This window comes from Metarhizium acridum (genome assembly GCF_019434415.1).
Source record: "Metarhizium acridum strain ARSEF 324 chromosome Unknown scaffold_141, whole genome shotgun sequence".
NCBI classification, from domain to species: Eukaryota; Fungi; Ascomycota; class Sordariomycetes; order Hypocreales; family Clavicipitaceae; genus Metarhizium; species Metarhizium acridum.
This window is the reverse complement of record NW_027094020.1, coordinates 2,692,542-2,718,759: the sequence shown is the minus strand read 5'-3', so window position 1 is coordinate 2,718,759 and position 26,218 is coordinate 2,692,542. Positions and strand designations below refer to the sequence as shown.

The 26,218-nt window shown below is 52.2% G+C and overlaps 5 protein-coding genes across 5 annotated transcripts; 2 read left to right on the top strand and 3 right to left on the bottom strand.

Annotated features, from left to right (window-relative positions):
* Positions 1-260: 260 nt before the first annotated feature.
* On the top strand, positions 261-1,422 carry J3458_009470 (uncharacterized protein; the record flags this gene model as incomplete). The annotated part of the gene is made up of 4 exons (XM_066119804.1): positions 261-350; positions 428-747; positions 817-1,199; positions 1,295-1,422. 4 exons carry the CDS (start codon positions 261-263, stop codon positions 1,420-1,422), a joined length of 921 nt encoding a protein of 306 aa, XP_065975601.1.
* Positions 1,423-1,665: 243 nt separating this feature from the next.
* On the bottom strand, positions 1,666-5,197 carry J3458_009469 (uncharacterized protein). Its single transcript, XM_007817687.2, has 4 exons — positions 3,686-5,197; positions 3,537-3,608; positions 3,396-3,473; positions 1,666-3,329 (listed from the first exon to the last, which is right to left on the bottom strand). Exons 1-4 carry the CDS (start codon positions 4,526-4,528, stop codon positions 1,902-1,904), a joined length of 2,421 nt encoding a protein of 806 aa, XP_007815878.2. The 5' UTR covers positions 4,529-5,197; the 3' UTR covers positions 1,666-1,901.
* Positions 5,198-7,648: 2,451 nt separating this feature from the next.
* J3458_009468 (uncharacterized protein) lies at positions 7,649-12,480 on the bottom strand. Its single transcript, XM_066119803.1, has 3 exons — positions 11,205-12,480; positions 10,539-11,132; positions 7,649-10,469 (listed from the first exon to the last, which is right to left on the bottom strand). The coding sequence occupies exons 1-3, from the start codon at positions 12,090-12,092 to the stop codon at positions 8,631-8,633; spliced, it is 3,321 nt and encodes a 1,106-aa protein (XP_065975600.1). The 5' UTR covers positions 12,093-12,480; the 3' UTR covers positions 7,649-8,630.
* A 3,581-nt stretch (positions 12,481-16,061) lies between these two features.
* On the top strand, positions 16,062-18,549 carry J3458_009467 (uncharacterized protein). The gene is made up of 3 exons (XM_007808952.2): positions 16,062-16,604; positions 16,679-16,727; positions 16,796-18,549. Exon 3 carries the CDS (start codon positions 16,806-16,808, stop codon positions 18,069-18,071), a length of 1,266 nt encoding a protein of 421 aa, XP_007807143.2. The 5' UTR covers positions 16,062-16,604; positions 16,679-16,727; positions 16,796-16,805; the 3' UTR covers positions 18,072-18,549.
* A 6,485-nt stretch (positions 18,550-25,034) lies between these two features.
* J3458_009466 (uncharacterized protein) lies at positions 25,035-25,349 on the bottom strand (the record flags this gene model as incomplete). Its single annotated transcript, XM_066119802.1, has 1 exon — positions 25,035-25,349. The coding sequence occupies one exon, from the start codon at positions 25,347-25,349 to the stop codon at positions 25,035-25,037; it is 315 nt and encodes a 104-aa protein (XP_065975599.1).
* Between the last annotated feature and the right edge of the window lie 869 nt (positions 25,350-26,218).

Here is a 26,218-nt window from a genome sequence, read left to right as displayed (position 1 = left end):
TTCTTCACCAACTAGATATAAACACTCCTTACATATCACACCAACGATACCAACTACACCTCATATACAGAATACGCCCCCTACAGAATACAATCCAACCACCTCATATTCATCCTCCCCGTACCGAATACACTCCCTACAGAATACAATTCAACCACCTCATATTCATCCCCTCTGTACCGAATACAGTCCCCATAGCACACAATTCCATCACCTACAGTCATATCCACCCCATCAACCGCTCCGCAAAAACAACAACAATGTTCAACCACATGATCGACCAAATATCCCAACTCTACCCCCCCAAACCCTCCTTTACAGAAATAGAACTCCCTGACCTCAAAGGAAAGGTACCTCCGGGACCCTCAATCCTCTTTCCCAACAATTAAAACCCAAAAACTCTTCCTAACCTCACAAAAACGACCAGGTTTATATCGTAACGGGCGCCAACACAGGCGTAGGAAAAGAACTCTCCCATATCCTCTACTCCCAAAATGCACGCATATACATGGCCGCCCGCTCCCAGGAAAAAACCCTCTCCGCCATATCAGAAATCAAGTCCTCCCTCCCCTCCTCCACCGGCGACCTCATCTTCCTGCCCCTCGACCTCGCCGACCTGACCACCATTGCCTCCTCGGCGCGCCAGTTCCTCGACCGCGAGCCCAAGCTCCACGTGCTCTTCAACAACGCCGGCGTCATGAACCCGCCCAAGGGGTCCGTCACGAAACAAGGCTACGAGCTGCAGCTGTGAGTCAACAACCTCGGCACCTTCCTCTTCACCAAGCTCCTCTCGCAGCGCCTTGTCAAGACGGCCAGCGCCGCCGCCGAGGAACCCGGCACTGTGCGCGTCATCTGGGTCGCCTCGTCCGCCGCCGAATCACCCCTGGTGCCCCCCGGCGGCGTCGATATGAAGGACATTGGCAAACGCCTCGATAAGGGCGAGTTCACGAGCTACGCGCTCAGCAAGGCCGGCAACTACCTGCACGCCGTGGAGATGGCGAAGCGGTTTCGGGACAAGGGCGTGCTGAGCATCGCCTTGAATCCGGGCAATTTGGACTCGGAGCTGTGGAGGACTCAGACGGCCTTTATGTCGAGGGTGCTCAAGACATTTGTGCTGCACCCGCCCAAATTCGGCGCCTACACCGAGCTGTTTGCGGGATTGTCGCCCGCGGTAACCTTGGATCAGTCCGGTGATTGGAGTAAGTGTATCTTTTTTTTTTCGTTGTTGTTCCTCTGCTTGGTTGACTAGCTACCATTCACCATGGTCACCCGCATGCTAACACTGTCGAATCAGTTGGGCCCTGGGGTCGATTTCTGACTATACGGGGGGACTTGAAGAAGGCCGCCGAGGATGGCACCTCCAAGGCATTTTGGGATTGGACTGAGGAACAAGTCCAGCAGTATGAGACACCGGCGAATTAAGAGACTGGTCCATTATTGATACAAGGCTGTGCTAGTTTGGCTGAACATGTAACAACGACAAGAACGAAACGAGCAATGATTATGGGTAATGATAATAAATAAAATACATTTCCTCAGGCGTGCATCATCTCTCTCACCTCTCTATACTAGCCACTGAGTCAATGCATCGTGACATACAATGGTCTTGAGCTATCGCAACTGTGTGACTCCATATTCGCCAGTCTAAATGATCAGCTTGACACTGCCCGTCTGAATAGTTTCAAATAGGAACTATATAGTGCTGAATGACCGTTTTTTTTAAATTTATTTCACATCTATCCACTCTATCTGAAAAGGTCTCACTCACAACTACCCGTCCCAACATTCATGCCAGTCTTCACCTGCCCCTTAATTCCCTGGTGACGTCATGGGACTCAGTAATACACGCCCAAGATTCTGGTCAAGAAACTAGCTGGTTCATCTCAATCCAAATGTTAAGCTTAGCTGCCCCATGAACTTGCATCTTTTGGTTCTGGATAGAAAAATGCAACCACAGCAATGATGATGTAGACAGCACACAAAAGTGCGCCTTCCAAGTAATTGCTGCGGCCGTCCAGGACCAGGAAATTGACGATAAAGGCCGAAACAAACAGACAAACTGTTTCAAACAAGGTGAAGTACAACGTCATTTCCTTGTCCATGATCCATCCCAAAATGACCACCAGAGGTGTTACAAACAGAGCAATCTGAATCGAACTGCCAACCGCAACACCAATGGCGAGGTCCATTTTGTTCTTCATCGCCACCGTGACAGCCGTAACGTGTTCCGCTGCATTGCCGACTATAGGGAGGATAATGAGGCCAATAAAGACTTCTCCAAGACTCGAGGTTTCGGTGACCTCCTTGATAGAGTCAACGAGGAACTCGGCGCAGACCGCAACCAATGCAGTGCTGACAAGAAGAAGGATGACAGAAGCCCAGCGGGTCAAGTGCTCCTCATCGTCGTCGTCGAGCCTCTTGGTGGCTGCGGCCGCGGTATTAAGAGACATGAGAGGAATCTGGGCCGGCCACATAGCACCGGGCGCGCGAATTTGCTGATGTTGGCCAAGGCGGTCAGGCAACGAGTTTGTGCGACGGATACCGTACCGAACGCGAGGGACAGGTCCAGCTGGCGTGGGAGGGGCGGCAACCAGCGTACTTGAATTCTGTACGAAGACGCTTGGGGCGAGATTCTTGACGGAGAGGGAACGGAAACCTTGAAACGGGCGTTTGGTGTTGCCGGGCTCGTTACCACTTTCCGCTGCCGCACCAGACGAGGCATCCAGTTGGACAGGAATGGCAAAATCTACCCGGCGTGGTTCAGACTCGCCACTAGCTAGCACACTATTCTCAGGCAGTAAACTGGAATCTTGTTGCTTGGGATCATTATCGTGCTTCTTGCGATCTCTCTTCTTATGCTTGCGACGTGAGTGTCGACGCATTCGGTGCTTTCGATGCCGGCCAGTCTTTTCATCATCGGTAGAATCACCGTCATCGGTGGAGGGCATTTGGGGAAAATATGGCTTGCGAGACGAAGATGCCTCAGAAATGGACTCTTCGTTAGAGCTTGGGTTTCCCGTCCCAACGGAGCCGTTTCGCATGGCTCTGGCATCAGTCGTGTCCATCGAGGCGAGCGACGACTTGCGACGCATTCCATTCCGTAAGACCTTCTTCATTTTCCGGCCAATGGTGCCCCGGGAATGTCCGGACGAATCCGAGTCCGAACTAGAGGAACTATCGTCATCTGAACTGCTGGAGGTATCCAACCATGCTGCAGCAGGACCAGGTGTCGATTCGGCATCCACAATATGTTGAGGCGTGGATTCATACATATAAGCATGAGACTTGAGCTGAAACAACAGATAGATGATATAAACAAGAAGCAAGATCTTAGTGGTGGGTTCATGTTAGCATTCATCAAATTGGCTCTTGCTTAGAGAATAGGTCCCACATACTACACTGGTCCCGCGGCTTATTTTGAGAGATTGGGCATCTGCAAGCTTGTCGTCGCTGAAAGATGCGTGGAACGCCGTCTATGGGGTCGGTAAGTAATTGTTTTGCGAGGATATATAGCATGCACGCAAACAGATACTTACAGGGAGCACCAGGCTAATAACGCTGAGACTCAGTAGACAAGCGCTCATCTGTGTGACAGTGCTGTTGTATATCTATAATAGAGTGGTTAGTTCATAACCAGTTCATAACCGCGCGGTGGCACGAAAGAATTCGATTTAGCACAACGAACCTGTTCCCGAAAGCGAAGACCGCCGAGGAAGAACCCCATGCCAAGGATGAGCAGCAGATTCGCCAAGATGGAGCCAAGAAGCGATGCCTGCACAATGCGAATCTGGTTTTTGACCAATGCAATAATGAAAATGATGAGCTCGACAGCATTGCCAAAAGTCACATTGAGCAAGGCGCCGAGGGAGTCACCCATCTTACTGGCAACAGATTCGGTTGCATGGCTAAGCAATCCTGCGAGAGGTACGACGGCTATGCAGTTCATAGCAAAGACTATACCGCCGTGTACACCATGGATGTTGGCAACCACGATTCCAACGGGGACAAAGATCAACAGGACGTTGAGCCAGCTGTACGTAGCAACGAGCCAGAAGGATCTACGGAGCTCTTCGACAAAGGTTCGTTTCTTCTTCATTGAGGCGCCATCATCACCCGTATTATCGTCGATGGCGTCTGATTTGTGTGTAGTGTCCTTGTCAATACTGCCTTCTTTGATCTCTACGATGGACCCTTGCCTATCACCTTGCGTAGATGTAGCAGGCGCAGTGTTCTCAGGGAGAGCTCTGAGGTAGTTGGCATCAGACTCAGTGGGCTGGGCCTTTTCATTGAAGGCGACGGAGCCACCAAGACTGCGCGAGGGGTTGCCATTGTTCTTGTTGTGCCCGAAAGCAGCAGAAGTCGCGTCACGGACATTGGCGCTGAAGGACGACTCAGTTAGGGGGATTGAAGTGGCGTTGGTGGCCGTATGCTGTTGATTGGACAAAGCATCAAACCCTCCATAGGCTTTTGCTGATGCACCAGGGCTTTTGCTGTCTATATCAGGAGGATCAGAAGAAGATTGTGTCATCGAACAGGTGTTGGAAGCACGAGTAGCGCTTTCAGAGGGCAAAAGGCAGTGGCGTGAAGAAAGTGGCGGAGTTACGCTCGGTGTTGCAAGAAACGAGAGAAGAGGCGAATTGAAGTAGTAGAGTCTGGTAGGAGAGATAAGAAGCCAAGGAGCTAAGAAGCCAAGAAGAGATCAAATCAAGCAACGTCGGGGGTAGCGGGGGAGGGAGGGAGAGGAGTGCCTTTTATGGGCGATGTGATGTCCTGAACTCTAGAGTCAAGGGACCGGAGGGAGTCCAAAGCAGGGAAGGTGCGCCACAGATAAGACTGCGATCTGGCCATCATCTAGGAAGGAGCTAAAGGTTATTTGCTAGAACGACCCTGACTTAGGTACCTACCGTAGGTAACTAGCTGCGCCTACTCCGTACAGGAGGCGATTACTACTACAATTGCCGGCAGGGGAGCATGGGCTAGCAAAGAAAGCTCAGGAAGAGAGGCGTGGCGGATGGGTCAAGTTCAACCCAGTAGTGAACCTGGCTAGTGGAACGCGGACGCGCAGACGCAACATATCAAGATTTTGTGGATCAGTGATGATGCAGTTGCTACGTTAGTTAATCTCTAGGAAACCCGGGATGTGAGTGAGTGAGGTGAGGTCAGAGGTTAGTCCGAACGCGAGCCTGACGAGTAAACGACCCATGTCGTCGCCCGTTTCGGTTTGCGTTTCTGTGTCGCACGCGCGCACTTCAACTTGCCTCACTGTCCATCCATGACGAGACGACGCAGCTGTTCCTTGCTCAGGCACAAGTTCGAGCAGCCGGGGGTACACAAGGCGGAGGCAGGGCATCATTACGATGGGCACCGAGGTGCGAGAGTTGAGTGTCGGACTTTGGGCACGTGGCCAATTCAACAATACTCAAGTGCTCCATGTCCGCGCGTTGAACTGGCACTGGCAGCACCGCCGCGGCTCCCGTCCCTTGTAGGGCTGCGTCTGCCCCGCCATGACTACCCGTGCCACTCTGCTAGCGGGGCCCGCTAACACACAACGCAATGCGCCATGTGATCTGTAGTACGGAGGACTGGTCGATCGACTTCGAGTCTGGCAGCGGCGCTGTGACGCCAGCACTCGCGTTGTAGTTGCCTCTCGAGGGTTCGCTGTTTGCCCTGATCAATTGACGCTCGCGACCACCTCCAAGCCATCATTGCCGTGACAAAGTCCTCAGCCTCATTTAGTAGACTTTGATTAACACGCATCTTCTTTGAGCTGATCACCACCGAGGCCCCTGTTGTTCCTTTTCCTAGGTTTGAGACCCCATACTATTGATTCATCTTCATCCCATCCTTCCGCTTCCAGATACACTGCCACGTACTAACGAACACAGCGAAATAACATGGCGTCCAAACAATCCAATCACCAACCATAGAGACAAGACACAAGGTATGATGTCTCTTTCGCTCCACTGTCCACTTCAGTCAGTGTTTCGTGCGCTCTGCCTGATCCCTTTGAATGTGCGTAGGTGCCAGTTATGTATCTACTCCACTTTTCTGCGATGCTCAATAAGTACCATCCCTCGCGAGGGTTAGCTCCCTGTACGGGCTTGTAGCCTCTTTATTATGGAATTTCTTTATTATTTTTTATTATATAAATTTTAAAGTAATTTATATATCTTTTAATTTAGCTTGGTCGTTATAAAATGGGCACCTACGCACATTAAAAGGGATATGTCCTGCCACTTTGCTCGGGCCTCGGCCGAAGGATATTCGTTTCCCCTTGGCTACTACTCCGTACATCCCGTGCAATTTGCGACAACGCCATCTCAGAATACTTCACGTCTCTACTCCACGCTGAGCACAAAAACCATCACGCATTACTCCCTGAACCATCTCGGCAGCTTTGTGGCGTGATCTGGGCGCCCGTGCGCCATGAATTCCAACCCGCGTCTCATCGTCGCCCTGCCCAGTCTAATACATGGCCACGCGTTGCGATACAAGACTGAAGCAAACACCGCCACCCCCCCTTTCCTTGCTTGGGCGTGAAACCTACAGCCTTGGGAAGCATGGCTCCTCGTGGTTTACAGGCATCACCACGGTCTCGATCCCAGAAGACTCTACTCTGTAGCAGCGAGGAGAACAGAAATATGACGTTTTTCTTTTGGATTTTGTCAAACATCATCCATCTGCAAAAACCGCCCTTTCAAAGCAAACACGCAATGCAGCACACAGCCTGAGAATTCAAAGCCCCCTTGCCATCGCCGACGTAATTGCGCCGTTAGCAGCGAGCACAAGGGTTCGGCACATTCACCTAGGTTAGCGTGTGGCGTAGGTCCACGGCCAAAATCAAGCTTATTCCCGGGTATGCGGGCAGCAAACAAGCATCTGTCAGCCAACATGCCGTCGTTGATGGTCTCGACGTTGGCGGCCTCGTGGCTGAGCAAACCGCAAACCAAACTTGAGCCTCGATACCTGCCGTTTCCCGATCAAGGGTCCAGACCTGGCCTCCCCGCCTCTTGGCCATTTCAGGCCATTCATGTCTCGGCAGTCGAAATGTAACGAGGGTGAGGGTCGGCGGACAGGTGAAAGCGACTATCTATCAATCATCACTTCTACGGAACGCGGTACAGCGTGATTGAAAACGCAGCACGTCATTGCGTCCACAGTCCACCTTGTCCATTCATTGGGCCGGGATGCATTTGTCCAAGAAAGAGCAATTGATCGTCGCCTGCGCACGAGACCAGTCTTTGCCATGACGTATCATTGATAAACCCAAAATGCATCAGCCGTGCAAAAAATCCTGTCATGTTAAAGACCAGGTTGCCCATCTAAGTGGTACAAGTGAACTGTTGTCTTCGGCACGGGTATTCTCGCCCGTGGTGCATTTTTGACGTACGTCGAGCCGCCTTCTTCGCTCATGACCACCAGACAGGCAACCACTTGATACTTCAAAGCATACAATTCCGACCATCTTTTATCGCCCTGTGCGAATTGCAAAGAGATATTCATTTGATTACTGAGTATCCGTACCGACCATGCAATGTGCACACTGACCATGCATCCCCACTCTCCCATTTCAAGGCAGATAACCACTTCGTGTTGCCGATTATCCGGGCTGGCCGAGGAAAATGCAAGTCGTCAGATCCCAGATGCGGGTAGACCATCATTCGAGAGGGCAAGAATGCGGTAGGGAAAAAACGAGTTCTTCAGTGAGCAAGAGTCCGGCATACATTTATTGTAGTGGCGGGTTATTGGCACGGCCGTATCCTTGACCAGTACGTCATGAGTCGCGGCATTGGTTACACAGCTCTTGGGACAAACCAGTTCAGCCTTTTCAACGTATCTGACCAATTTTCATCTCGCCGTAATCTTCTGTACTATGGGTAAAAACCGTCGGCTCCGGCCCTCCTCACATCATCGAACCCCTTTCAGTAAAAGCACCAATGTTACTGCTCGCTCCAGCAATGCCCAAAGGGAACAAAAATACAAATTTCAAAAAAAAAAAAGTATACCACGCACAGGCGTCCCCTCCCATCGATTAAAAATCGGTCCCTTCTCCCATATGCCCGTTGACTTCTTCGCCGCCTATCGTGCTGCAGGCTCGGGTCGCATTCCGTCTACACCCCCCATGTACATCCACATCTGGTCTTTCATTATTTGGACCCTCTAGATATGAAACGGGCATAATATTGCGGTATCATTCTGCGAGGAATACAGAACCAAGGAAAGACAGGAAAATAAGTGTAAAGAAACCAACAGCCAAGAAACAGAGAAAAATCACAACCCAAACTAGCCTTGAGGCATTATGAGTTGAAAAAGAAAAAACCCTCACAACGCTATGTCTTCCCCCTGCGCCACGAGGCAAACCACCGTGGGCCGCGAGGAGCCTGCGAGCATTTCTCAAGAAATGTTCTCCAAATCAATCTTTGCATGCCGAGTCTGAGCACAACAAAAGCGGCCAAGAGGCGACTGTCCGTGGCGCACTTGTGCTGCACACCCGCAAAAAACTCGCTGGGTATGAGACCCTCGAAAGGATGAACCGACGCTAAACATCGCCTGAAATGTCTTTGCTCGTCGTTTCTGTCAATCGCTGACGTTTCCTTGCACCGGCACCTTTCAAATCTACCAACTCTTCATCACCTCTCATCGCCACCTCGAGCCTTGCCTCGTCTTCTAAAAAAATCCATGACTCGCTTAGCGGCCCCACTGCTTCCCTCATGTCCCCTATATTCATCTTGGTCATACACATCTGTGAATCGCTTGTGATTCTTCTGCAAAGCGCCTCGCTGTCCCCGGCTGCTGCTGGCTCGCTTATTGTCGTAACCCTCGACGTCAGAGAAGCCGTGGCTGTGGGATCTCGTCTGCGGCTCCGTAGGCGGCCGACGGATCTCTACCGACGTTTCAGACCCGCTGTTAAAGTGGGATCCAGATTGCATATATGGAGGAATTGCGTTGGGTCGACGGTTATCCAGTTGCGCCGAGGCATAACGCTGGTGATAGGCAGGACTCGAGCTAGCTGTTTCTTGCACATTGTCAAAAAAGGGCGTGCTTCCTCTTGCATCACCTGGGGCGGTAACGCTTCTCGGAGGATCCAGTCGGCCTGATTGAATAGGCAAATCCGTATGAGATCCCACATCGGATGAGGCAGGCTCTGAATACTCCTTGCCTAGGCCAATAGATTTCAATGAAAAAGAAGCCGGTAGCAGAGAGAACCGCCGTCTCTCCTTCTTGTCACCAGAGCCTTGGGACCCTGCGATGCTGCCGCTCCTCTTCTTGCCAATGCCCAAGGAGAATGACCGACGAGACGACCTGGAATCTACCGACGCCCTGCCCATTTGCTCTTCTCCTTGCGCTATGGCATTGGTCATGCTTACAGGCGGATATTTCTTCGACTTTTCAGGTTGCTGCTGTTCTGATTTCTTCTTATTTCGGCCGCCAAACACGGATCCACTACGGCCGAGGAGCTTTGAACCAATGTCTCCTATCGTGCTTGATCTCTTATGGCCCCTCCCGTCACTACTTCGCACCTCGTGGAAGCCAGACATTCTAGCAAACTTGGGTGGCACACTCATACTTGTTCGGCCCATGGCGTCGTCGTCGTCGGGATTCGAAGGTTGCTGTATACGGCCCTGAACATTAGTGTCTGCTACAGCTGGCGGGGCAGGCTGTCCATAGCTGCCTCGTGCTTGCAAGCTCATTGAGGCAGCTGATTGCATAGAGCCTCCAGTCTGAGGTCTGGCTGTAGTTGAGGCTCCAGTCATGTAGACGTTGTCCGTCGCGGCACGAACCTCACGCGGACGTGCTGAAGTCGTGGTATGAGCACTCGGCGGTCGCTTCGATTGAGATGATCTGCCATGTACATCTGGAGAACCCTGAGGTAGAGTTTTGTCTCTTGAAGACGTTGGGCGGACATCGTCGTAGTCCCGGTGAAGCGACACTGGCGGCCGCGAGACAGCGGGATCTCCCCCACGTTGTGTTTGCGTTGTTGGTGCAACATATTCGACCTGAACGGTTCGGCGTTTAGCATCTTTGGGTGTGCGATAGGCCAGCTCAGCCTCCTGGTCAATCTTTGCATGTGCCTTGGCAAGGCCACCAACACCAGCCTGAGAAGGAGACTTGTGTTTCGGTGCCTCACGTACAGAGGCGCTCCTCGTCACCATGGGAGCGTCGACGAACTCCTGGGCCACCGTGGTCGCATTCTGGACGTCCGAGGGCAGTGTGGTGGAGCTGGTAATGAACTCGACAACATGCGCATATTCGCTCAGCCAGCTATGACGAGCGACCTCGAATAAATCGGCTCGCTTTCGGGGGTTGGGAACTAGAATTCGACGCAGTAGATCTCGTGCGTGTGGTGTGACATATTCGGGGAATGTGAGAGGGGTAGAAACTATGTACTTGTAGAGCAGGTTAATGTTGTCGCCTTCAGGGTTCGCAGGGTCGTCATCGAATGGCAAATAGCCTGCTAACATGGCGTACTGTAGGATGAATTAACAATACTATTGACACGGGACGCGAAAGGGCCGACAAGCTTGCGGGATACATACCAAAATGACACCGCAACTCCAGACATCAACTTTTCGGCCGGTATAGAGGGAGTCGCTGACTACGAGCTCGGGCGCAGCGTAGCATGGACTTCCGCAGCTTGTCTGCATGAGGTCGCCTTTTCTCATGCCATTGGGTTTGATTTTATCCAGACCCAGTCTCTTGACTTTATCCCGGTCTCCCAGGTTGGACTCTTCATCGTCTGTGAGCTCTTCGTTGGGATCAAAAGTATTGGCAAAGCCAAAATCGGTAATAATGATGTTTCGGTTACGGTCCAACAACAGATTCTCCAACTTCAAATCCCTGTGAACGATGCCCTTCTTGTGCAGATAGCCAACTCCAGAAACTAGTTGTGAAAATAAGCGACGCGCTGAGTGGTCTTTCAGATATCGGTGATTCAAAATGTAATCAAAAAGTTCGCCACCGGAAGCATACTCGAGGATGATTCCGATGTATCTATCGGTCTCTATCATGTCTATTAATCGTACGATATTAGGATGCTGCACGCCTCGCAGAATTGTGACTTCGCGTCGGATTTTGCCCAGTCGTGAAGGGTTACCACCAACAGTGTCTCTCTTTATTAATTTAATAGCAACCTAGTGGGTTGTAAGTCAGCTTGGCCTCCAGGGCTTTGAGGATGGGCAGCAGTGATTCCGTCTAGTTCATACCTGTACGCTGCTATCTTGCTTCCAGCCCAACTTCACCTTACCGAATTCACCCTCGCCGATTGTGTTCCCCAGAATGAAGTCTCCGAATTTGGTGGTTCCTTTGTGGCTGCGACTATGGTCATGCCGGCTGCGGCCGCCACGACGTTCTTCGGTCGGAGCATTCATAGGTACAACAGGTGGCTGTGCAGCATCCTGATGATCTTGCGACGAGGTATGGTGGTCTACCCGGCCAGTCGGGTCCTCTGAAGTGGAAACAACGCGGATGAAGTTGTCATTAGGATCGTGTACGAAGTTCGAGCTCGACGTCGGGTTGTTGCGGATGGGTATTGTCATTTCCGCAGCTCTCTCATCTGCATTGCTGGAAGGGCGAGGCTGATCCTGAGGCTGGTGAGAATTGGCGCTTCGTTTGCTCCTTGGGGCATCCGAGTAGCCATTTGTGTCACCACGCGAGCCACTTCGTGGTCCTTCCGCCTGATTGTGACGTTGGGAGCTGCCGGTCGCGTCGTTGGGATGGTGTATTCTTCGGCCACTCGCAAGTTGCTGAGTGGAAGAAGACGTCCGAGGAGGAGCAACTGGAGGCATGTTGGCTGGGCGTTCAGATCGGGAGGGACGATGCTCATGTGGTAGCGGCGCAGAACTATTGTGCCGACTTGATCTTGGGACGGTTTGATCAGCAGAAGGAGAGCCGCTACCGCCACCGCCACCGCTCGTCTTGCGGGAAGGGGGCCGTTTCGAGGAGGGCGATGAGGCTACAGCTCGATGAGCATCGTATGGCTCCCGGCCGGGGGAAGAGTGTGGTGAGCCGTATTGAAGATTGGAAGAAGGCACCGGGCCCGAAGGCAGAGCGATTGGCTGATGGGGGGCTGACTGTAGAGCTGCCGACGACATCTTCCCAATTTTCACTGAATATCAGGCTGGAAGAGCAACTGGCCTCGGTAGCGGCGCCGTGGGCCGATGCAAGGGTGATGAAGGTTGTATTTAGAATCCGTTTTGGCGGCGATCAATCGACGAACGCGCAAAAAGTATGTTGTAAGATGCAATAGCAGACGACAGCGCCTTGATGCAGAGCAACCAAGTGGCGCAACAGCCAGCTTGGGCGTCGTGGTAGGTTCAGCCGGCTCGTCAGCTGCGCGGCGCAGAATTGCGTTGCGTTGCGTTGACGCGCGGGAGGCCACAAGGGGGATCCGGATTCAGGATCAAGAGGGACAAATGAATGTACCCGGCAGAACGAAAGGCAGCAGCGTAGCTTGCTGAGGCAGGCACGGAAAAAAAATAAGAGCAGACTCGCAGGAAATCTGGGTCTGCGGTTGTGCCAATAATGCAGGCCCCGTTATCTCATGTTTTCAGCGGTCAAGTCGCGGGCTATTCGATTTGTCGTTTCGTCGAGCGTCGAGGCCCAGAAGTTACGAGCCCCTGAGTGGTCGACTGGCGGGTGACCAGGCTGGTGGTGGGCAAGGCGATGAGTGGTCGGGTGTTGAGTGGTCGATGGAAGAAGTGGGCGACTTGGACGGGGCGGCGCTACGGGAGACGGCAGACGCTCACCCAAGGAAGGTGCTCTGCCTGGACTTCGTAAGGATCTGTTTGATCCAAGCAAATTCTTTGGCTCGTGTTGACGCTTTCCTCACACACACACACACTACTCTTGCTGTCTGGATACGTGACTTGAAAGCCTGAGCTCACGTTCGGCATTGGATGCTGGCTTTTGATTTGAGTGGCCTCTGCACTGCAGGTAACTGGTTGGTGGAGCGCAGCCAGAACGCGGGCGGGCGGCTTCAACGGGGCCTGCAATCCACTCCAACGCGACGAGGAGCTGTTCTGGTCAGGATCGGTCGTCGTCGTGTCAACGCGGTAGGATCGCCGGTGCTTCTTTGTTTGTCCCAGCTGTGCAGCACTGAGATGCACAGCACCACAGACAGGAGGTCGGTCAAGTTTTGTATATACCGGCAAGTGAGTCGGCAGCGGGCAGCCCGATGAACCCTCACTTTTTGAACAGGTCAAGTCTCAGAGCTCGGAGCGCAACTACGGGAGCTGGAGCTGGAGCTGACAACTTGAGACGGTCCAGATATCGGCTTTTCTCGTGGGGCGGGAGCGTTGGGGGGCGCAACTCACCGAGCAGAAGGAGCAGAAGGAGCAAAAGTCCGCGAAATCAGATCTTGAGGAAGGAGTCTGATTTTGAGCGAGAGCCCGCTTGTATCAACTTCCTCAAGGGAGGGAGATTGAATCACCAGGCAAATTGGATGGCACCTGCTCCGTACTCCATCGACCTTGGCTACAATCGCCTTGTCCGCCAGCCTATCCAGGTAGCTGTGGAGGCCTACAGGGCGAGCATGGCTTTTCGGGACATTACCCAGCGCAAACATGAGCATTGTGAGATTGGTGAGATGACGGGAGGCTGCGTCTTGCCCCATCCCTCCATCCCTCCATGTTCTGAAGTGGGTCCTGAGCCAGGAACATGACGAGGCGGGCAGGTGGGCTCGTCGCGCCTGCCAGTTTTGCCAGTCCAGGTACCTCCATGTGGCTTCATGTCGCCTCCTGCCTGGTCACGGGAAGCCACTTTTAGGTGCCGTCAACGCCGGGACAAGGGCGGCCAGGTACGCGCCTCGCAACGGACGGCAAAGTCACAAGTACCTCGAGGCCTGGCAACTTGGGTGCCTGAGCCTGAGCCTGGATCGGCCTCGAGGCCAGGACCCCAAATTACCTGTCACGACAACTTCTGTCAAATTAGATGCCCTCCTTTCTGGTCCTTCGCTGCATCTTTGGATTGCGCGACCGGCTATGTATGCCATGGCGGAGGGTCGTCATTGCCGAATGCGACATTTTTTACAGCAACAAAATCCGGACACCAGCGCAGCGGCGCACCTCGATCCTCGAACTTGGATGGCACAAGACTGGACGTGCTTGTCCTGCAAGTTTTTCGGAAGCTTCTTCTCCGCAATTTTAGCATTCTTGGCTTCCGTCAGCTGGTTCATCTCTTGAAGCATCGTTATTCATGCCTTGAATGATTAATAGACCTAGCCTCCGCCGACGGCGTGGCCGAGTTGTGCGGCCGTGGCGTTTCATGCTTCATGCTTCATGCGCAAAGTTACCGTCATTAACCAAGGAAATGCCCATCGCCGATGTGGCCGGGCGGTGAGTACTTGGCCAATACGTGCTCATGCATGTACTCCAGTGATTAGTATGTGTGCTTGTTGAAGAGGGACAAGAGACAATTCGATGGCGGCTAATAGTCAGTCATAGTTTGCCCTCTGCACCATACCTTGCCAGCCAGCTTGAGGACTCGACCTAGGACCAGTCGGCCGGCAAAATTCAAGGATAATGGCGCAAGTCAACGCCGCCGCTATAGTTGTGGTTGGTCTGTTAGTCTCCCCAAATTCAAGACTGCCTTATTATTGCCGCGTACGCGTATATGTCACCATTGTGGCCATTATCAGCTTGACCATGTGGTGCAAGGGACGGACGCTCAGGCATCTCGTCAGCCGAGATGGCCAGCCAGCCCCAAGCTGACCGCCAAACGCAATCACTGTTGGGGTTTCTATGCGTAAGACTATTCTTGGCATTCTAAGGGAGAAATTCTCTCATGCGCCTGTTTCGTACGTAAGGAGCAACGTTGTTTGTATACAATACCACTAAAACTGGAATACTTGTTTGAAAGATTTTTGTTACCGTCGAGTTGCAGGGGACGGCGACCCCAAGCCCATTCAGCACGAGACCTCTGCGCTGAATCAATTACCAACTCTTACTTCCTCCAGCAATATGTCCGACGGCCAGCCCTCGTTTTGAAGGGACGGTGTGGCCATTGATATACACTATTAGCACAGGCCAGACGACAGTGCAACATTGTTCGGTTCCCTGTTCTTTCCTGTGCTTTGGTCTATTGCTCAAGCCTCGCACGCTAAACACGATTCAAAACCAACTAGCCCAATTAGCGTGCCCATATGCATTGAGACGAGCGTTTTTTGGCGTCTTCACCCTTGTTCAGCTCACTCCGTACCACTCCCATAATAACACGACGACTATAATGGAGACGGGTGTTAAAAAAACCCGGTTCGTGAAATTACAGTCTCTTATGCAGTGGTAGTTGCGCATAGTATGCAAGTCCCAGCCGGAAGAAAAGTTTGCATCGGAATAATCATGATAGTGATAAAACCTGTTTGCGACGGGACGAAGATGCCTCCCCTGTCTCTCATTAGACCCAGCGAATGGATTCAACGTCCTTTATATCCCTGCCTCTGTTTACCAAATCGTACAAGACTGATTGTTCCGGCATCCCTGCAAGCATATTTCTAGCCAAGCCTGCATGGTACTCCGTACGGAGCACGGCGTACCTTGCTTTATTTTAAGACGCGCCTTGCTTGTTTGAGACTGGGAGATCGACAAACACATCTCGAAGGGTGAAGAACAAAGAAAATGTGTGTCTGTTTTGGCATGAGACGTCGCGACATGACAATAAGACCGACTGCGAGATTGTGCTCGGATCTATCTCGTCATGTTGCTCTTTTCTGGTGGCAAATGCATTGACTTTGCTTTTTATGACATATTTACTTCCCGTGACTCTGGCTTAGGCCCTTGGCGCAACTGCAGGTCCAAATCTCATTCAGTCGTGAGATCTGATGAGTTTTGATGGAGGCCTATCCAAAAACTGAGGCTGTGAATGAGACATGTGTTATCAGGCACCAAGACTTACATGATGGTCTGGTGACGCTGCCATGAAAGTGTTCAGGTCTCATGACATCCAGACAATGGATGCTCCTCCCTTGATTCACACTACACTGCCACTTACATCTGCAGATGGCTCGGGCGATGGCAGGACACGTCGCATTTAGTACTCCCAATGTTTGCCGACTGAGTGTATCCAAAGTAAAAGGGCGGTACTCCGTACTATCCTCAATCGTTTACTCCCCGCCAAGCGTATGATACCGCATGTGCAGATGTCTTTGTGATTTATCATTCCTTTTGTTCCAAAGGGAGGCGGTGGTAGTATAGTCGGTGGTTGCGAATGACGGAGCCACCAGACATCTTTTGAGGAAAAGGCAACGAAACATTGAACCTTCTGGTAGGGCGATGCGCGTTGCCCCACTTGCGCTCTGCCGCTGGTTTTATGGATTCCTAGAGGATTCCTAGAGAGGCCGACTTCCGTACAACATTTAACTACCTGAGGTACTTAAGTAGTTAGCAAGTTAGTTAATTGTTAGCTGCAAGACTGACCAGTTGCAGTTCCTTAGTCAAAAATGACTGCCCCACATTGCCAGTTACCCGCGTCCCGCAGCCAAACCACGACAACTCGCAAACTACTATTATCCGAGCTTCATTTAGAGATACCCTCACGCACCGCTTCACAATGGAGGTGGACAGCGGAAGCGAAGTTCTGAGCAAGATCGCAGCAGGCGATCCGGTCGAGGAGTACGTCCCATATGTTTGCGCCTGCTCATTTCGGTTTATCCCCACCCGTCTTGGATGCTAACGACCTGGATCAGAGGCACATGGCCAACCCTCCGCGCCGACATCATTGCGCGGTTGGACAAGGTATCATTCGCTCGGCTGCTACCATCAAACTATATACATATGCAAAACTTGGGCTAATTCTGATGCAGATTGCGCACAATGACTTCCCCATACCAAACCTGCCGCCGCCAGCGCCCCCCCCCCACGACACTACAAAACCGCCTGCTCTCTCCGCTGCCCTCATCACCATTAGAGCACACAACGTCTCAGGAGGCGAATAAGGAAGACGCCATTGACGATAAACCAGCCGAGCCCGGTCCCCTCGCCTCAGGTGAACTGCCGAAGCAGATCGAGGACATGTTGACGGATATCAAGAAGCACCTCGAGACGTTCGAGTCCTATGCGCCGCACACGATCCAGCGACTGGGAGAGCTGATATTGGAGCCCAGGGCACATTACAGGGCTCTCGCATCGTACTTACATGCTGTCGACCGCGTGGTTCGAGTTACGTCCGGCACCAATGTGTACCCTTTGCCGCCCGCCATTCCGGACATGTCGAGCATGGAATTGAACGGCGACGAGAAAAATCCTGCCACGTCCGTGTCCTGGAGTAACCCCACGCTCCCGACGCTGGGCACAGACGAGTCTCTGGGGGGGGCCTTGTTGACTCCCATCCCGTGGCTGACGAGGCGAAGTCCCGAGGGCAACGGAGATGTACCCGTCTCAGCAGGAGCACAGATCCACAGCGAGAGCACAGAGACAATCGATGGACCAAACGGCATGGGCAGGATCGAAACGGTATCAGTTAGTGTCAACGGCATCCCGTCCACAGGGCACGCACGCGGAGTCACACAAGGCGAACTCCTCCGCCAGGAACAGCGTGCCGGCGTTGTCCCCGTCAGTCAACTGAATAGGAATCAAGAGCCACTAAACGAAGACGACAAAGACATGGACGAAGAAGAAGAGGAAGCGCCACACGCCCGCGGGCCCGAAGAGATCGGCGTAGGTGATACAGGGCCCCAGGGAGTGACGACCAGTTACATGGGCGAAGATGGTGTCTTGATGCAAGGGATCGACGTCGAGGCAGCCGTTGGTCGAAAGCACGATGATGATGACTACGAGCACGCCCAGCAAGAAACCAAAGTCAAGGACGACGACGCAAGCAGCACATCCAGCACCGAAAGCACGGGTACAAAACGCGAGGCAGAGCAGGAACTGGAGGGCGAACCGGCCAAAAAGGTCAAGGAGGACGACGATGAATCACAAGACGTTATGCTAGATGAAGCCTCGGCCGAAACCACGGAAGCCACCACGTCAAAAGACGGGGGCCCTGTAGAAGAAGACTCTCCGCCGGGATCCTCGGAGGAAAAGGAACCTGGGAAGCCAAATGATGCGTCGAGTGACAAGGCGGAGGCAAGTGCCTAGGGGGCGACTTTAGTCATCATCGGCCGCAAAGGGTCGTAAAGACGCGGAGTACATGTCACAACTCACAGAGTTGCCACATGCCATTGTTACGATTAATAGTTGCCAGTAGCCAAGATATCGGAGACGAGGTGGATTGTTATCATTATTTCTATTCAGCTGCAGGCGTTGGGTGGGACAGACACGGGGCTAATCATGACGACTAAATAGACAAAAACCCCAGCTATTGAAGTTGACGTGTCGATATACTATCAAACGAAGCTTAGCAAATACTCAACCGAGCCTATGTCACTGCCTACCTGTGAGCTTGATTTTCAGAACTGCGGCCAAACATTCCATATTCGCCACTACAGCTCTACGGCGCAGAAATGCCGTCAAACACGGCGCCATGTTTGGCCCAGATTTGGAGTTTTCTAGTCCATCGGGGGCTCTGTAGACGGTCCCGGAACGCAACTAACTTGTAGGTGCTCTTCAAACACAGACCTATTCATGGGTGCGTGTACTATTTCACAAATCCGGCTATGCTTCATCATTGAAGGCTCCTTTACCACCTCATCCAGGCTTTGAAGTTTCCCCATGAACTACCCGGAGCGTGAAATTGCGATTTACTCGCACCTGATGGCTCAACTTCACGTATATACCGCGCTGCTTGACCGCCGCATAAACCCAGCAACAAGCTGTACCGTGGCAAGAATCCGTGTTTGTCCATCCAGAGCAACCGGCTGACGTTTGTGAAGCGTGTGTAGATGTTTGATGCAGGAGCCGTCCAAGACTGTTCCGAGGCCACGCTGCGAGGTTGGCCGCTCTCCTCAAGGCTCTCCACGTGCCCGCTTGAGCTTTCCCGCGATATAATTTCCTTTTGCAGTCTCGCCATAGCTCTGGTTTGAGACGTGCAGGGTCGGAGGGCGCATCTCTTCGTCTTGCGCAGTTTAGGGGCCCCTTCTCAACTTATAGTAGCGAGCGAGTCGAATCCGTTCGTCCACGAGCAATGTTGGAGCAGCGAGAAATTCGTGGAATCAGACATGCAGGCACTTGTGTGCTGATGGTGTCCCTAAACAAGGGATATCTAGCCAACAACGTACCGGAAGACGGACGATGTCTTGACGGATTGGGAAACGTATTCTGAAGTATGTTGACGTATAGTTTCTGTATAGACCTACACCCACAGAAAGCGAACAAGCTCGGCCGGCTGCCGGCCACGAAGAGAAATGTTCGGGCCATTTTCTATACGCGGCGGCTTCACGATTTCGCGGTGTAGCTGGCTGCTTTACGTCAGACTAGACTACTGTCGTCTTGATATACGACGGCGGACGATGTGCCATTTTGGTTCACAAGGCACGCTTTTAACAATAGCCATGATGAGCACTGCTCCTGTCGCTATTTGCGCGCAGCTTGCTCCTCCGTGACGCCGTGTATAAATCGCCTCGCGCGTGTCGGATATCCGCTGGCCCATTAGGGGGGATTTGAAGCTGCTTGTGCAGGACACGTCACATTTTGACATCCCAACGCCAAACGGCAGTGATGAACTCGTGGTTTTACATGTATACCCGACTAGACAGTCTTCCTGGACAGCGCCATCTTCTGTCCCGAGCCACGTGGCAGGGTGGTGATCGCTTTTGCTCAATAATGAATGGGTATAGGTTACGCTTACTTGAATAAAGTCTTGCGGGTAAATTTCCTCTTTTCAAATTACGAACGTGTTATTAGGAAAGGTTATTATTCAACTGCTATCAACAACGCTGCGATTACAAATCGAACGACGTGTATGCGGTTCATAATATGTAGATGCGCAGCGAATGCTGACACCAAGGCGGATTAACCGGCGTTTGTACATTCATCACACCGCATCACACCTCAAACCCGAGTGTGCTCGCGAGCGCGTCTTCACCCCAACGCCAAACTAGTCAACCCGAGCAACAGACCAACTCAACACACGGCTCTCCTCTCCTCCCACACGCGACAAATTTCCAAAATCATCAACAAGAGATAGAATGAAGCCGGTCTTCTCATAGAATCTGCTAGCGCGTTTCGGAGAAGAAATGAATTCAATATTTCAACAAGGCTCAGCGGGAATTCTCTGGCGCTGCACACCCCAAGAAGGGAAGGTGCCTCCTCGAACCCCCGATCTGGCAACCTCGGCCGTACAAAACGGAAAAGGGGCCCGACTCACGAGATACAGGCCGTGATATGTGGCACATGGCGCCGGGCATTCGAACCGTGCTCCCGCCGTTATGAAGCTCACAGCAAGGAAGCAAACACTTTTGATACGATTCCGAGTGATGCCAAGTGTGATGGTTACCTGCCACGGCGCTTCGGTGCCCAGTGAGGATTGTAAAGACGTGATATTCAAACGTAGGAAAACATACACAAATAAAACTGTGCCCTCAAGAGGGCGTTTCTGCCCAGCAACATTGTTTCTTCTCCGCCAGCACACATTCACCTTCCTTGAGAAACAAGCCCAGTCAGCCGAGGCTAGAATTTCACTCGACAAGCTTCTGACTTGCACAACCACCACGCACTGTCCTTGCTTGGCTTCCCACGTCGACATTCCCTTAGGAAAGACTTCTCTCCTTGTATAAAAAGGGCAAACCAAGGCTCTACAGCTGAGACTATGGCTCCATCATTTGACATTACGCCTCGGGGCTTGCTGCCTTTGTCATGAGAGCACGACCTAAGCGTCAGCTTCGCCACGTCGGCGGAGAGGGACGCGACATGACCCCCAAGTATCATACAAGTTTGGCGGGTCCCGGGAGATTTCTCAAGTCTTGTGGTGAGCGACGAGTCGGACAGCGGGTGCATCACATTGGCGTCCCGTCCAAGAACGCAGCCGGTTGCGAGGGTGGCGAAGACGATCTAGACGTCGAGGGCAGCTTGCATGCTTGGAAGAGCCAGGAGTGCTGGAGTTGGACAGTTGGGGAGGCTAGAGGTTACTGTGTGATGAGATGCGAGCGGCCAGGTGAACCTTGTGGTTCAACGGCACGGAAGCGGTGGACACTACAGTTAGCATAGTTGCCCTTTGTCAAATGGAGGCCAAGAAGAAAAGGAATCAACCAGACCGGAACACCTGGCTATCGTGCCCACTACATCATGGTATCTTCAGTCAGTGGACTTGTCGATGGCCAATCTTCCACCACAGACGGTGTACATATATATGATGCTCAACGACAATGAGCCATGCTTGATATCAAGCACGCTGGCGGTTTCCTGCTCAAAACGCATCAACTGGCAAATATTGCCCACACGTCTAGTTTCACCGCCAGTTGGTGACGGCAAGGACCGCGTCCCCGACGACCACGTCCGTTGAAGCGTCGCACACCCACCGTCATATTCGGCTCCCAAACACCAAAACTTACAGCCCCGAGCTATAGGACTGCAGTGCTCCCGCCGTGCTCGTCCCATCTCCAGCCTCGCTCCCCATACCTGGCCGTCGGTTCCGCGGCAAGCCAGGAACACCCAGAAAGCGCCTCGGTACAACATTGCACAAAAGTCCCGTATTCTTCGACCTGCTTCGCCCTCCGTGCCACCCCATCCACCGCCGTAGAAGCAAAAATAAAAACAGAGATTTACAATCTGCAGGCCGTGGAGACAGCCGAAGCCCGAGCCCTCAGCCCATGGGGTTCGAACCCATCGTCAAGTCGTACATTGTGTCGAGCGCGAGCGTTGCAAAGCGACGTGGGAATGAGACGTGGCGGATGGATACGAGGTCTTTTTTCGGAAACGACAAGACCATGGTACGCTGCATTTCCAAAGATTAGCTGCGCTTCTGTTGTTCCCCCTTTCGTTTCGTTTCCGGGAGACAATGAGAAGCGCGTGCTCAGCGGGAAAAGGGGCGGGGGAAGAATTGCTCTCAAATCACACCCGCCATCCGCATCGTCATGATGAAAAAAGCTCGGTAGCCAGGTTCCCTGCCTTTCGTACACAGCAAGACGATATGCAACCCCGTTTCCCGGCTCCGGCGCGTAGGGACCATCGGGAATCGTGTTTCACAAAGAAAAAGGACCCCCATGCTTCATCACGACGTGCTCGCCCGGGGGGGAGGAGGGGGCATGGCATTACGCAGCAAGCAAGCAAGCAAGCATCAAGCATCAGGAATTGACCACATGTGTTGTAGCAACGCCCATTCCACGGCCACTTGAAATTTCTAGTACAATGGCCGGATGGACCTCAAACGCACGCCAAGTAGTGGCAGCAAGGCAGAACGGCGTCCTCTCCCTCCTCCCCGAATGCAACGATGCAAACTACCACCAACAATTTTTGCCTTCATTTCACCCCATTTCATGCAAAATGGCAAGTTCATCTGAACTAGGTCACAGATCATGTTTGAGAGTGCTGTGCCCCCAGCAGGGTTATCCCGAGCGGTCAAACGGATACTTACGACATGATATGTCTTGGCCCTGTGGAGATGGGACGCAACAATTTCCATCCCATCGGCACCAAGATGACATGAGCAACTAGTAATTCACACAAAGAGAAAACAAGGGGAGAGGGAGAAGAATAAGAGTGGAATGCATCAAAGACCTCGTGGGCATTGCCTAGGACAGGGGAGGCGTGATATGTGACTTGTTTCCTATAACTTGCTCAACACAAAACAGTATGCACATGACTGCCATTCCAAAATATACACGTCCCGTTCTCTCTCGAATCTCTCATGGCGGAATCTCGGGATACCAGTCCAAGCTGAAGACCGCAGCGGAAATAAAAAACCAATCTCAGGCCATGGCATACTATATATACACCCCTCGAGTTTTCTCTCGAACCGTATACGTATGTACACTACAAATGTAGTATTGCGCGAGCATGTTTAGAGTAGAAGAAAAGAGGAAAGAGAAAAAAAAAGAAGGAATGGCAAACAAGATACTTGGGTTCGGCGTTGCAGAACAAACCCCCTCAGTTAAGCTCGCTTGAGACATGCATTGCTACTCAAATTTTCCTTCTTCCTGTTCTACCGAGTAACGTCGTCTTCCACGTAACTGTCGGCTTACATGAAAGAAAAATGGAAAAGGAGAGGAAAAGCCGTCTGGAGACCCGGGGTTGGCTACCTCAGATATTCGGTAGTGGTATCTGATCTGCGTCGAGGCTACCCTGTCTCATGAGTCCATTGAGAACAAGTCAAAAAGAACTTATGCCTGTGCCGCGTATACTTAATTGCTAGTAGCTCCCAAGGCGTCGGTTATCTCCATTAGAAGTGCTCTGGGGTAAGATTGGGATGCACTCCATGTTGGAAATCTTGTGCAAGTTAACTTTGTCTGAAACGAACCGAACCCGCCTCACTTTGGTCGTTGAAGGCGGCCATCGTTAACCAACCGTCACACACATAGCCTGGAGGGTTGCCTTGCCTCTCTTTCCTAGCCAACGTCAACTCGTCGGCTTGGCCATTATTGATTGTCCGCTGCTTCGAACTGACTTGTGTTTCGGTCACGGAAGTCCGGACATTAAGGAGCGCAAAAATGCAGACGCCACCACCAACCTCTGTATGTACCAAGAAGTAGCATGATAAAAAGCGGTAAGGATAAAGTCTCTCGACACAGCCGGCCCAGTCCCCCCCCGCCCCGAAAAAGCGCATGCCTGCCGTGCATCGCCTTAATAAGCAACATACCAAGTCGACGAGCCCTTTCCAACTGGTTCCAGAAGCGAGTTCTCATAGTGGCCGAGGCACCATCTTGACCAAGCAATGCCTGATGGCCACCCACATGTGCCACCAGGTCCAATCGTCACCTCATTGTCGCTGCAGAGCCGTTGCCCTTCCGGGCCTAATGCGAGGACTTCCTGACCGACAATCGCATTACTTGCAACAAACAACACCTCGGTAGAGCAAGTGCATGAAGAGCCAAGCGATCAACCAAGCAGACCAAGCAGACCAAGCAACCTCCGGGACGCCCTTCCCTCCCGCCCCCAAAACCGAGGGTCGGCCTTGATGGATGTGAGTGGCAACGTGTGGGGCCACCCTGTTGCTCGTCCCTGTGGCCCTCAGCCCATATTTTCGCACCTTGTAACTACCAAGTACTACCACCAACCTTCTCATCATCACCTCATCTTGCCTCGATGGTGCAGATCCAAGATCCCTGTTGCAGACTCGGGGGAAAGAGGCGGGGATCCGAGCACTCATTGTTGTCGTCGGCGTCCTTGTGTGCCAGACGTCTAGCTTCGTCTGTACTTTGCCAATGTCACAGACGGGACTGCTTGTATTGCATTCAGATGTGCCGCAAATTGAGAATGGGGAGGGTTGTGAAGCTGGCCCAGCCTATGGAGTATTACAACGATACGGAGTACTTGCGCGCCATATGTACAGTAGCAGACTACATGTCTCCCGAGGTGGGTATGTGCTTAGGTATGTAGTATTATGTACCCGTCAAGTTTCGACGCTTGTTTGTTATATAAAAATAGCACACCCGGCATAGTATTCATGTCACAAGTGAGGCATTTTATCACTTACTGACGTTTCGACTGTCGACATGTGTTGGAGGTATCAGGCTGCAACGCGGAGCCAATCTCCCCTCCATGACTTTGTGGTTTCTCTACACTCGACAAGTTGTGTTTGACATTTTGACACCACAATCATCCACCGTCAGTTCACCCAACGACCGAGTATCCTTTAAAAGTGTTGCCTTTTTTCCGGAAGCCGTCGGTTAACCCGTCTGCCCATCTGTCGTCTGTCCGTTAAGTGGCACATATTGCAGTTATGGGTCCGAGTGCCAGTAGACTTCGGATAGGCATGGGTTAAACCTGTTGTGGTTACTCAACATTACCAGACTCGACACGTCCATACCCAATAACTCTTCCGGATGTATGTGTATGGTGCAAGGAATCGTGGCAGTCGGGTTGCTCCCACTAGACAAAGATGACTGGCTGTACCACAGCACGACACAAATACAATGCCGCCCCTGGTCTCATCAACGGAGAGAGACCCTTGGGCACCATCAGGACGTTTCATCATTGTTTGTCTTCCTCATCGTTTGGTCGCGTTTCTTATCGCGATCGCGCGACGATTCGGCCCATCAATGGCATCTGGCGCGTCTTCGAAGACCAGTGAAGGACTGGGCCATCGACTCGTCGAGACTCTGGTGCCCTACTTGCTGCCAGGGTGTAATTACCAGGTAGAAAGGTATCCACAAATACGGAGTATGTATCAGGACATTTGGATACAATACCGCAGTTACAACTGACGCCCTCCGTTTTGCTGCTGTCTTTTGCAATCTCTAGAGGACCTTTTGCACCACTCGGCTTGATTTTGAGCTTCCCCGACCGCCATTTATTGGCTGTATGGCATAACACCTCTCTCATTCCCCACGCTGCTGTCTATTCTGCCAGCCTTCCAATTGGGTGCCGGTTCGCGTTCACTATCTCACAAACTGGTACTGGCCGGGAAAGGTCCGCCCTTCGAGCTTGTTGATCAAGAGCCTGATCAGAGGCTGAAGAGAAAAGTGTATCCCGGGTCTAGAACAAATAATAGAAGGTGGGCAGGGCTGTTTGAAAGCGATTTGCCTGCCAGTGTGTCGGACCGCTATTATAGAGCATGACCTCAACCCAACGAGTCAATATATTGGGTGCGCCGTGCAATGTGTCGAAGCGTGATGTTATGATGGCGCATATTGTGAATGAAACGAGGCCATGATCGCCCAGTTAGCTGTTCATGGAGAAAATATCTACATGAAATTCTCCGTAGTATTCCCACGCTATCCGTACGACAACGCACCATCCAGCTAGCCTCGTCAACTGCAGTGTGTAACGAGACTCTGAAAAGCCAAAACAAAGAGTGGAATGGAATTTCCAGAGAGTGCTCCGACGGCTGAAACTTCGACACCGAGAAGGAACAAAATAGTTTGGTGTTGGTACCTCTTTCCTATACCGTAGTCTCCAGCCATGTGTACATATGTCACTGACTTCTTTGTAGGGACAGGGAGAAGGAAGGGCTGAAGGCCTTCATTGCGAGACTTCCTCGCGTTGTGCTGTCAGCAGGGATCTGCTTAAAGCCCCCCCCCTCCCCCCTTTTTTTTTCCTCAAAACAAAACACACGACCCGTGTATCCTGGGATGATGATGACACCTGATGCTTGGGGAATTTACACCAAGCGAAGGCGAAGGCTAGTTTTTGTGAGTCCAAGGACGATGTCCCACAACGGATGGCGTGGATGCTCCATTCATGGGCCCCAG